Source organism: Mandrillus leucophaeus, unplaced genomic scaffold (genome assembly GCF_000951045.1).
Source record: "Mandrillus leucophaeus isolate KB7577 unplaced genomic scaffold, Mleu.le_1.0 Scaffold17, whole genome shotgun sequence".
NCBI lineage: Eukaryota > Metazoa > Chordata > Mammalia > Primates > Cercopithecidae > Mandrillus > Mandrillus leucophaeus.
In genome coordinates, this window is record NW_012101698.1 from 5,417,469 (window position 1) to 5,430,043 (window position 12,575).

General features: G+C 46.8%; 1 protein-coding gene across 2 annotated transcripts in view; it reads left to right on the forward strand.

The window, feature by feature from the left end:
- Positions 1-12,575, forward strand: part of COG4 (component of oligomeric golgi complex 4) — a 49,162-nt gene that overhangs the window by 29,810 nt on the left and 6,777 nt on the right. Inside the window, exons 10-13 of one of the 2 annotated variants that reach the window (XM_011976771.1) lie at positions 1,656-1,774; positions 2,338-2,504; positions 3,599-3,764; positions 8,997-9,059. In XM_011976771.1, the coding sequence (XP_011832161.1) occupies positions 1,656-1,774; positions 2,338-2,504; positions 3,599-3,764; positions 8,997-9,059 (515 nt within the window). The remainder of the gene's footprint in view (positions 1-1,655; positions 1,775-2,337; positions 2,505-3,598; positions 3,765-8,996; positions 9,060-12,575) is intronic. The other variant, XM_011976772.1, reaches the window with a different exon arrangement.

A 12,575-nucleotide genomic window follows, 5' to 3' on the forward strand; every position in this document is an offset into this window, starting at 1 on the left:
AGAGCAAGACTCCGTCTCAAAAAAAAAAAAAAAAAAAAATTAAAAGATAAATACTTTTTAAAAATTTTGTAAAGGTATGCTGGAGTCCAATTTCATTTACAGATTGACTCGCTAGGTTTTTAAGATAACCATTTAATTCCTGCTGGCTACTAAAGCAAGAGTTAAAGGAAAAAAAAATCCTGCTGGGCAAATATATGCAGGGTTCTTTGGACTGGGGACTTGAGACCTACCCAGCATCTGTGGCATTCCGCATAGCTTGTGCCAATAATACGTGGCAGGGGCGTTACAGAATCAGTGTATAAAGGAAATTGTTTGCTCATTTGGAGTTCACTTGTTGATGTCAATGATGACTATCATTTGATCTTAGCCAAAAGACCAAGAAGCAATAATGATGACTATCACTGTTCAGAGCTGTGCTGCCCAATACGTAGCCATTCATGAATTGAAATTCAAATTCAAATTTAATTACAATTAAATAAAAATTTAAATCCATCCTTCTCACCTGGATTCTGGGGAATAAAAGAATTTTAATAAAACAAATAAAAATATTCAGTTCCTAAGTTATGTTCATCACATTTCAAGTGCTCAATCGCTAACATGACCGATGGCTACTATATCAGATAACAGATACAGAATGTTTTCTCTTTTCTTGTTGTTTGTTTATTTTTTGTAGAGACAGAGTATTGCTCTATTACCCAGGCTGGTCTCAAAACTCCTGGACCCAAGTGATCCTCCCACCTTGACCTCCCAAAGTGCTGGGATTACAAATGTGAGCCACCACACCTGACCAAAATATTTTCATTATCACAGAAATTCTGTTGGACAGTACTGGTGTAGAGAATGAAATATTCTATATGCAGCGTATTTTTGTCTTTGCCATGGAAACTTAACATCTTTTGACTCCTATTAATTAATCCTAAGGGAATAATGGAAAAGGAGTAAAAGGTTTTTCGTACAAAAGTATTCACTATAATCTCCAATTATTGTGATATTCTGTTATCTCCAGTAATGGCAAAACATTTGGAAATAACCAGGTGTCTAAAAATAGAGTGGTTTTTTTTCTCAATTTCACATGAAACAACATAAAAGTTAAAAATAAGACCGGGCACAGTGGCTCACACCTGTAATCCCAGCACTTTGGGAGGCCGAGGCGGGCAGATCACCTGAGGTCAGGAGTTTGAGACCAGCCTCAACATGGAAAAATCCTATCTCTACTAAAAATACAAAATTAGCCAGGCGTGGTGGTGCATGCCTATCATCCCAGCTACTTGGGAGGCTGAGGCAGGAGAATTGTTTGAATCTGGGAGGTGGAGGTTGCAGTGAGCTGAGATCATGCCATTGCACTCCAGCCTGGGCAACAAGAACGAAACTTCGTCTCAAAAAAAAAAAGTTGAGTAGTTTTTAAAATGTGGATTATGCACCTGATGAAATGCCACATAGTCATGAAAAATAAGGTAGGTGAAAACATGGAAAATATTTATGATATACTTTTTTAAAGCAGAATTCAAAATTGCTATCTGTATCGTGATTATTACCATGTAAAATATGTACATATTTGGAAGAAAGACTAGAAAGAAACCTGAAAAAATGAAAAAAGTTGCTCTGTTTCCCTTGGGGGAAAAAAAATGAGTATTCCTTTCTTGGCTGTCCCCTAGAGCACCAGAAGTGTCTGGACAAACTCCTCAATAACTGCCTTTTGAGCTGTACCATGCAGGAGCTAATTGGCTTATATGTTACCATGGAGGAGTACTTCATGAGGGAGACTGTCAATAAGGTAGGACATAGGACTCATCTCTTGGAAATGGGGTTTCCGGTCCAAGAAGCCAGGCTAAAGGAAATGCATGAGGCATGTCATATTTTTTGGTCCCGCTTCGAGAATACTCTTGCATGCAGATTGAGTGGAACCACTTTGTATGGTTAGAGAGCATCTTTGGAGTCGTGCTCTTTGTATACCCAGCTAGGACCTCCTTCCCAAGAATTACAAAAGAACAGCTCAGCTCTCCAGGGAACCCACTTGTTCCCTGCCTCCCTGAAGGTTTGTGGGTAAGGAGCCTCAGGGAAGTAGGGCCTCTGCAGATGTCTTACACCCCCCAGGTAATGGATCTCTGCAGGGCTAAAGCCCAAAATATTTAATTTGTTCACCTAGTGATCAATACGGAAGTGAGCTATTTTGACAAGGAAGATGCACATGAGTTCGTGACCAGAACACGCCATGTTGGGAGAAACATGGACAAGGTACAGAAAAGGGAGCAGAGCTAGGGCCATCCAGAATCATCTAGAAGATGAAGATGACATGCACAACTGGGACCCTCAGTGTTGACTTTGCCTTTTGGGTAGGCTGTGGCTCTGGACACCTATGAGAAGGGCCAGTTGACATCCAGCATGGTGGATGATGTCTTCTACATTGTTAAGAAGTGCATTGGACGGGCTCTGTCCAGCTCCAGCATTGACTGTCTCTGTGCCATGATCAACCTCGCCACCACAGAGCTGGAGTCTGACTTCAGGTACAGTTGACTCCCTTTCTCCTTTCTAGGCAGAAAGGCCCTTCCTGTTGATTCCCGAGGCCCATTTGTTTCTGCCCTTTGTCCTCATGATTCTAGTTAAGTTCTATACAGGACATAAGCTTCTATCCCTAAGATAGTATCCTTGGCTCCAGGAAGCTGTTGATCAGCCATATATCTCATAGGCCAAATTTCTGTTCCCTGGACTAGACTGAAGGAGCTATGGGCCCTTAGACGGAGGAGAGAGAACAGGCAGTTCAGATGAATAATACCACCACTAGGTACCATTGTCAGCACCATGCTAACCTCCTGCTCTTTTGAGGTCCTAATAACAACCCTATGAGGTAGGTACTATTATCTCTGTTTTATAGATGAGGAAACTGGGCTTTAGGGAGATTGCATCCTCGTCAAAGATCCACCACTTAGGAGTAAGAGGTAGAATCCAGAACTGAGTGACTCAAAACCTGTTCTCAACTCCTACATGGTACTGCATTCACTAAGCCGCACAGCTTTTTTTTTTTTTTTTTTTGAGACGGAGTCTCGCTCTGTCGCCCAGGCTAAAGTGCAGTGGAGCAATCTCAGCTCACTGCAAGCTCCGCCTCCCGGGTTTACGTCATTCTCCTGCCTCAGCCTCCGGAGTAGCTGGGACTACAGGCGCCCACCACCTCGCCTGGCTAGTTTTTCGTATTTTTTTTTAGTAGAGATGGGGTTTCACCGTGTTAGCCAGGATGGTCCCGATCTCCTGACCTCGTGATCCGCCTGTCTCGGCCTCCCAAAGTGCTGGGATTACAGGCTTGAGCCATCGCACCTGGCCAGCTGCACAGCTTTGTTGGAGTGCAGTGGTGATGGCTAAAAGCCTCATAAGCAATGGAGATTGGCCAGTCTCCTCTGTATGTTCTTGTCACATCAGTGTCCTTGAGGGGTGCTGGTTACTTTCATACCCTGGCTCCTCAGGTCTCCTACAGTGGTCTTAAGGACTGGTTATACCCCCTAAAAGAGCACCTTGTGCTGCTGCGTCAGGGTGGTGGACACAGGTCTTTCTGTCCTGGTGGCCAAGTTGAGCACTGTCAATCCCTCTGTACCATCCTGTCCCCCAGGGATGTTCTGTGTAACAAGCTGCGGATGGGCTTCCCGGCCACTACCTTCCAGGACATCCAGCGCGGGGTGACAAGTGCCGTGAACATCATGCACAGCAGCCTCCAGCAAGGCAAATTTGACACAAAAGGCATCGAGAGTACTGACGAGGCGAAGCTGTCCTTCCTGGTAGGTACCCCACGGCTCACGAGCTGGGTTGGTTTATCTTGAGAGGTTACACTATGACTGCTAAGCCACAGTATAGTTGGCCTCTAGCTAGAGAGCTTTTCTCCAGTGTCTGTATAGAAGGAAAATTCCTCCTTTAAGAGAAGTTCCTCCTAGAAGGTTCTGAAACGATTTCTTACTCAGGGATGTATTCTGAACAGCCTGAGCCACAACAGAGGCTGGCCTGCCCAGCTATCACCTAGCGTTCATTCCCCAGAGTGCTGCCCAGCTGCTGAGGAGCCCACTGACTGTCAAGCTTGGCTTGCATCTGCCACAGAACCAACTGCACCATCTGTGCCAGGCCACCAGACTGCTTCTCTGAGGAGAGGCCCGCAGCATGGGCAGGCGCCAGTCCTTCAGGCCTGCCAGCACTGCTCTACTAGCACATGTCTTAGGCTTTCAATTCCTCTGGAAAGGAGGCCTTATTAAAACCCTTAGCTACCTGGAACGACAGATGTGATAAAGCAGCAAGCCTTGCTGTTGTGTGGAAAGGAGAAGCACAGAAGGATGAAAAGATTTGTACAAAGCAACAAGCAGTTTATGATGAGCCAGAGAGAATACAAATGAGTCCTAAGCTCAGGATCAGGCCTCTCTGGCACATGCTGTCTTAGCACGCACGGGAGTAGCACAGTCCAGGTCCATTCTGCTCCATCCCCTACATTGGCCACACTCTGAGTCTTGACTCCTGAGGCTCAGAGCCTGAAAGAAACATCTAGTAGCAGAGCTGTCATCTGTAGTCCACAGGTGGGGTTGGATGCAAAAATGTTCACATGCATCTTTCTGGACACAGGGTCCTTAGCTTTTATCACACTTTTTTTTTTTTTTATAGAGTCTTGCTCTTGTTCCCCAGGCTGGAGTGCAATGGCGTGATCTTGGCTCACTGCAACCTCCGCCTCACCGGTTCAAGCGATTCTCCTGCTTTAGCCTCCTAAGTAGCTAGGATTACAGGCGTGCACCACCACACCTGGCTAATTTTTTTTTAGTAGAGACTGAGTTTTGCCACGTTGGCCAGGCTGGTCTCGAACTTCTGACCTCAAGTGATCCACCCATCTTGGCCTCCCAAAGTGTTGGGATTACAGGCATGAGCCACCGTGCCTGGCTATCATATTCTTAAAAGGATCTGTGACCCCCAAAAGAGTTCAGAGCTATTACTTTCAGAGACAGAAGCCTAAACTTGCTAATATCTACCAACCCCTGTGCAGAGGAACCCATAGTAGCAGGTTATGAGACAGATCCAATACGAAAGCTGTTTAGGCAGCCCCACTCTCTTCCTGTCATAAAAAATGTTTGCCCTGGACATGGTTTCTGTCAATCTAGGATATGACAGTTGCTGCCAAAAACAGATCAGATCCAAAAAACTGTTGCCTGTGAAATTTGTTACCTTTGGAGAACTTTGCCAAAATGCCCAGCAACCAGCATCACATCATGAACCAACTTAAATTTTTATTTTGTTTGTATTCTTTGATTTTATTTACAGAACTTACTTTCATTTCTGTGCTCAGAAATAATCGTTGGCTGCTTGCTGCCTACCACATGAAAGCTAGATGTCTCCGTTTAACCCTCCTAAATCTAACCCATCGCACCTTTTCAGTTCCATTTTCTACCACTTGACTACACGTCTCCAAAACCAGCCAGTGCATGTTCGCTCTGTGAGGACCTCCCATTAACACAGCTTCATTGTTTGAGGCCCCAGAAGATAAGACCAAAAAGAAAGGCGATACTAAATGCTTGGTGACAGGTTTCTGGTTTTCCTGACACCAAGGATTTAAAATGTCATCACTCCCATTGCAGGGCCTATTTTTTATGTCACCTTGATTCATCTGGCTGTCAAGATGAATTCTCCAACTGTACTGACATCATGCACTGTGGGTAGGGAATAAGTCCAGTGAATCCACGCTTACTAGGGCTGTCAGTACAGGGGAAACTTTGAAATCAATACCATTTGAACTCAAATCCATAAGTACTCATGACAGTTATTCTTGGTGCTCTTAAATGCCTTGGAAACACTTATGGCTTTCATCCTTCAGCTGTCATGACAGGACAGTTATTTGGAAACTTGTGACATTAGAGGCCTCATGTTATGGCATGTTAAAGAAAGACCTTTAGGCTTATCTGTCCACATCAGAGTAGCCTAAGCAGCACTGTCAGCATCATGCCTTTCAGCATTGGCTGCAGGACACTGACAAGGGAAGCACTCTGGGGAAGATGAGAGGGACTTCCTAATCACAGCCCCTGGGGTTCTGAGATCCTCCTTTTACGCTGAAATCCTGAAGCTCCTGACTCATGTCTCGAAGTCTGACTCCTCCTTACCTCACCCCTGTCTTCCTGATCATGCCCGTAGCACACCAGTTCACAAGCAGTGGGATCCCCAGGCCCTCTGTTTCCTCCCACACATGGCCTCTAGATGAGTATTCTCGAACCACGGCTGTGCTCATGTGGCATTCACCTGCTTTAAAAATTCTCAGTACCAGCCCACTGTCCACAGGTCACAGGGCTAACTTTGGAGCAGAGCACCCAAGTCCCCGTCAGGCTCTGCCCCTCGCAGCTCTACGTCCTGCCACTTCCCTTCACGTGTCTGTGAACTGAGTCTGCTATTTCCCAAATACCTTTTTGGGTTTTCTGCCATTCTGCACTTGCTTATATTATCCCCTTTCCAGAATATGTTCATTCACTGTCTTACTCATTCCACAAATATTTATTGAGAAACTTCTAAATTTCAGGCACTGTTCTGGGTTCTAGAGCTACACTGCCCAACATAGTAGCCACCAGCCACAGGTAGCTATTGAAATTTACATTTAAATTAAAAATCCACTTCCTGAGTTGTACTAGCTAAGCTTCAGGTGCTCAATAGCCACATACGGCTAGGGGCTACCGTACCAGACAGTGCAGTTAGAATATTTCCATCAACCAGAAAGGTAGATAGTGCTGTATAGACATACAGTGGTGAAGAAAACAGGCTAGATCCATGCAGACAAGAAATAGATAAACTGGACAATGTCAGGAAATCCTAAGGACTGTTAAGAAAATATCAAGGCCGGGCGTGGTGGCTCAAGCCTGTAATCCCAGCACTTTGGGAGGCTGAGACGGCGGATCACAAGGTCAGGAGATCAAGACCATCCTGGCTAACACGGTGAAACCCCGTCTCTACTAAAAAATACAAAAAACTAGCCGGGCGAGGTGGCGGGTGCCTGTAGTCCCAGCTACTCGGGAGGCTGAGGCAGGAGAATGGCGGAAACCCAGGAGGCGGAGCTTGCAGTGAGCTGAGATCCGGCCACTGCACTCCAGCCTGAGCGACAGAGCGAGACTCCGCCTCAAAAAAAAAAGAAAATATCAAATAGGACAGTGAGCTAGAGAGAGGCTGATGGGGGTGGAGAAATGTTCTCACCTTCATCTCCTGTCAGAATTGTGTTCTACCCTTTTATGTTCAGCTCAGCTACCAACTCTGCCATGGAACCTTCCTTGAATGCCTCACACCAAAACAGTTTGTTCTTTCCTCTGAATGGCCGGAGCAATTAGTGCCTTAATACTTTTGCCCCATGCTACTTTTTTTTTTTTTTGGAGATGGAGTTTCGTTCTTGTTGCCCCAGCTGGGGTGCAATAGCACGATCTTGGCTCACTGCAACCTCCACCTCACAGGTTCAGGCGATTCTCCTGCCTCAGCAACCCCAGTAGCTGGGATTACAGGCACCTGCCACCACACCCGACTAATTTTGTATTTTTAGTAGAGACGGGGTTTTGCCATGTTGGCCAGTCTGATCTCGAACTCCTGACCTCAGGCGATCCACCCATCTCGGCCTCCCAAAGTGTGGGATTACAGGAGGGAGCCACCGTGCCCATGCTACTTTTATCATTGGTATTTCTGCACCTAGTCTGTAAGGCAGTCGTGTTATGAAAAAAGTCATCTTTGGACCAGAGTAGGGAGACCTGAATTCATTTTTTTAGTTTATTTGTTTATTATAAAGGATATTATATAGGATATAGATGAAGAGATGAAGAGGGCAAATTATGGGGGAAGGGGTATGGAGCTTCCATGCCCCCAGGTGGCCACTCCCCAGGAACCTCCACCTGTTTATCCATCTGGAAGCTCAGAGACCCAAATTCTAAGCCTGGCTCCAGCTTTGTGGCCTTGTCACTCTGAGTGTCTGTCCCTTATCCTGCTTTATTATACTTCCTGACATTATATAATGCATTTGTTTACTATCTGGCTTCCCTTCTGGAATGTCAGTTCTGTGAGGCGTGGACCATGTCTGTTCTGTTAATTACTTTCTCTCAGTGCCCAGAACCGTGCCTGACACATCCAGGTGCTCAGTAAATATTTGCTGAATCAGTTGCTGTCTGACCTTGGTGAATCCTTTTACATTTTTTTTTTTTTTGAGACGGAGTTTTGTTCTTGTCACCCAGGCTGGAGTGCAGTGGCGCAATCTCAGCTCACTGCAACCTACACCTCCTAAGTTCAAGCAATTCTCCTGCCTCAGTCTCTCGAGTAGCTGGGATTACAGGCGCCTGCCACCATGCCCGGCTAATTTTTTGTAGTTTTAGTAGAGACAGGGTTTTGCCATGTTGGACAGGCTAATCTTGAACTCCTGACCTCTTGATCCACCTGCCTCTGCCTCCCAAAGTGCTGGGATTACAGGCATGAGCCACCGCGCCTGGCCAAATCATTTTACCTTCTGAGGTGTCTCATTTCCTCCCATGTACTGGGCTTGATAATATGTGTTCTGTGGGGGTATTTGGCAGACTCCATGAGTTAAAGAATGAGACAATACCTCATAGGTGGCAGGCTCTGTGGAAGCTTTTCTTTGATGAGTGTCAGGCTTTGTGTCACTGACCTGGGGCTTGACCATTTGGAGCCTCAGAACTTATCCCAGACCTGTATGCCTGAGTCATTTCTGCTCTGTAGGTAACACAGTACAAGAAGACCTGAAACCTGAGCTCACTACCTCTGAGGTCCTGATAGCTTTAGGCTCCCTGGTATCAGGCACAGAAGAAAGGGCCAGCCTGCTGCCCCATTCTGCCCAATCCCAGATCTGAGCGTCCTGCTCAGGTGTAGCGGTGTGCGCTTTCACTAGCCCGACTCTGAACTCCAGCCAGCCCTTCTCTGAGCTTCATGGAGCGCAGCTGTCAGCCAGTCTGGCATTGGAGTGGGTGGCAGGCACAGTCGGCAGGAAGTCACGTTCTTCCTTCCTCATCTCCCAGGTGACTCTGAACAACGTGGAAGTCTGCAGTGAAAACATCTCCACTCTGAAGAAGACACTGGAGGTACAAGGGAGATTGCCTATCGGTGGTCAGCAGCCACTTTTTCCCATGTCGAGAGAGAGCCCTATACACACATCATGGTGAAGATGCTTATCCTGGTGACGTTGAGCCACACTCGAGGGGATTTCTTGGTGACTGACATGATAGCAAGGCATCCTTGGACCGGGGGAAAAGCTCAGGAGTTGGAAGATCAGAATTCAAATTAGATCTTCCAGGCAAGGCACAGTGGCTCATGCCTGTAATCCCACACTTTCGGAGGCCAAAGCGGGTGGATCACTTGAGGTCAGGAGTTTGAGACCAGCCTAGCCAACATTGCGAAACCCCATCTCTACTAAAAATACAAAAATTAGCTGGGCATGGTGGCAGACACCTGTAATCCCAGCTACTTGGGAAGCTGAGGCAAGGGAATCGCTTGAACCCAGGAGACGGAGGTTGCAGTGAGCTGAGATCGTGCCACTGCACTCCAGCCTGGGGGACAGAACAGACTCTGTCTGAAAATAACACACACACAAATTAGATCTTCCAGCACACAGTTGGCGTGTGACCTTGGCCAAGTCCCTTAGCCCTCTGAGCCTCAGTTCTCTCATCTACGAAATAAGATACATAGCTCCATCCTGCCCTAATTTGGGTTTCTTTGATAGCCCAATGAAAAAACAGGATTGAGGCCAAGTGGCTCATACCTATAAGCTCAACATTTTGGGAGGCCAAGGCAGGAGGATTACTTGAGGCCAGGAGTTTGAGACCAGCCTGGGCAATGTAGTGAGACCTCATCTCTACCAAAAAAAAAAAAAAACAACCTTTTTTTTAAATCAGGATCAGGGCCGGGTGAGGTGGCTCACACTTGTAATCCTAACACTTTGGGAGGCTGAGGCAGGTGGATCATGAGGTCAGGAGTTCAAGACCAGCCTGCCCAAGATGAAACCCCATCTCTATTAAAAATACAAAAACTGAGCCAGCCATGGTGGCGGCTGCCTGTAATCCCAGCTACTCGGGAAGCTGAGGCAGATAATTGCTTGAACCCGGGAGGCAGAGGTTACAGTGCAAGATTGCGCCACTGCACTCCAGCCTGGGCGACAGAGGGAGATTCTGTCTTAAAAAAAAAAAAAAAAAAAAAATCAGGATCAAAAGCACCTTATAAAAATGACAAATACCTGTATAAATGTAGGAGATTAAGATAAGGTTTGCCTAATCCTATACAAAGCTGGTAGCTGTTATTTTTTAGAGGAAGGCAGCAGAGTATAGTGGAAATTGCTTGGGCTTTTAAGCCAGACACCCCAAGTTCAGATCTTCATTTGACCACTGCCCAGCTGTGTGGCCTTAGGCAAAAGTTCTGTAACCTCAGTCTCCTCATTCATAAAAGAGGATAATGACCTCTGTGCCACAGGACTGTTACGAGATGAATGTGATAACATGAACCACTTAGTACATGAGAGGCATGCAGTGGTACTTACTAGTTGTATTAACAGTTAAAAATAATAGTAGCTGGGCCGGGCGTGGTGACTCATGCCTGTAATCCCAGCACTTTGGGAGGCGGAGGTGGGTGGATCACCTGAGGTCAGGAAGTCGATACCAGTCTGGCCAACATGATGAAACCCTGTCTCTACTAAAAATACAAAAAAATCAGCTGGGCGTGGTGGCATGCGCCCATAATCCCAGCTACTCGGGAGGCTGACGCAGGAGAATCGCTTGAACCCCGGAGGTGGAGGTTGCAGTGAGCCAAGATTGCGTCACTGCACTCCAGCCTGGGCAACAAGAGCGAAGCTCCATCTCAAAATAACAGTAGCTGGGTGGCTTGTGCCTGTAGTCCCAGCTACTTGGGACCCTGAGTCAGAAGGATTGCTTGAGGCCAGGAGTTCAAGGCCAGCCTGGGCAACATAATGAGACCCCCCCTCTCACTTAAAAAGGAAAAATAGGCTGGGCGCAGTGGCTTATGCCTATAATCCCAGCACTTTGGGAAGCCAAGGCAGGTGGATCACAAGGTTAGGCATTCAAGCCTGGCCAAGATGGTAAAGCCCTGTCTCTACTAAAAATACAAAATATAAAATTTAGCTGGGCACGGTGGCGAATGCCTGTAATCCCAGCTACTCAGGAGGCTGAGGCAGGAGAATTGCTTGAACCCAGGAGGCGGAGGTTGCAGTGAGCCGAGATCATGCCACTTCACTCTAGCCTGGGCAACAGAGTAAGACTCCATCTCAAAAGAAAAAAAAGGTAAAAATAGTGGCCAGGTGTGGTGGCTAACACCTATAATCCCAGCACTTTGGGAGGCCAAGGCGGGTGGATCACCTGAGGTCCTGATTTCGAGACCAGCCTGGCAAACATAGTGAAACCCCGTCTCTACTAAAAATACAAAATTAGCCAGGCGTGGTGGTACACAGCTGTAATCCTGGCTACTCAGGAAGCTGAGGCAGGAGAATCACTTGAACCTGGCAGGCGAAGGTTGCAGCGAGCCGAGATCATGCCACTGCACTCCAGCCTAGGCAACAGAGTAAGACTCTGTCTCAAAAAAAAAAAAAAAAAAAAAAGTTAAAATCGTAAAAATCCATTTAAATTTAACAAAATAAAAATAACAGCATGGAGAGATCACGTGGTGAACTACTGGAAAATGAGGGGCCCAGTTCTTCCCCACTCCCAAACTCAGCCTCTGGGAAAGAAGTGAGGCCAGGGCCCTGCCTCCACAGTGAACAATTGTACAAAGGAGGATGCTTTGCAGCAGAGACAAAGGGCTCGGTGCACAACCTGGTGTGAAGTGTGGGCCTTATGCTGGCACACTGAGGAGGAGGCTGGAGCCAGCACACAGAGGAGAGAGGGGTGGCTCAGAGAGAACAGTCAGGCGGATGTTTATAGTACTGTAAACTGGATTACATTAGGAATTTACCCCCAAAAAAGCCTCAAAATGGGGGATGGAATAAAATAAGGTGGCATAGGCCGGACGCGGTGGCTCACATCTGTAATCCCAACACTTTGGGAGGCCAAGGCGGGCAGATCACCTGAGGTCAGGAGTTCGAGACTGGCCTGGCCAACATGGAGAAACCCCATCTCTACTAAAAATACAAAATTAGCCAGGTGTAGGGGCTCATGCCTGTAATCCCAGCTACTCAGGAGGCTGAGGCAGGAGAATCACTTGAACCCGGGAGGCAGAGGTGGTGGTGAGCCGAGATCATGCCATTGCACTGTAGCCTGGGCAAGAACAAAACTCCGTCTCAAAAATAAAAATAAATACGGTGGCATAATATACCGATAATATAGTATCTGTCACATCGTATGTGTTCAACAAGTTGGCTGTCATCATTGTTGGTTTTTTGTTTTTTGTTTTTTGTTTTTGAGACGGAGTCTTGCTCTGCAGCCCAGGCTGGAGTGCAGTGTCGTGATCTTGGCTCACCGCAGGCTCTGCCTCCCAGGTTCACACCATTCTCTTGCCTCAGCCTCCCGAGTAGCTGGGACTACAGGCTCTCGCTACAGTGTCTGGCTAATTTTTTGTATTTTTAGTAGAGACAGGGTTTCACCGTGTTCGCCAGGATG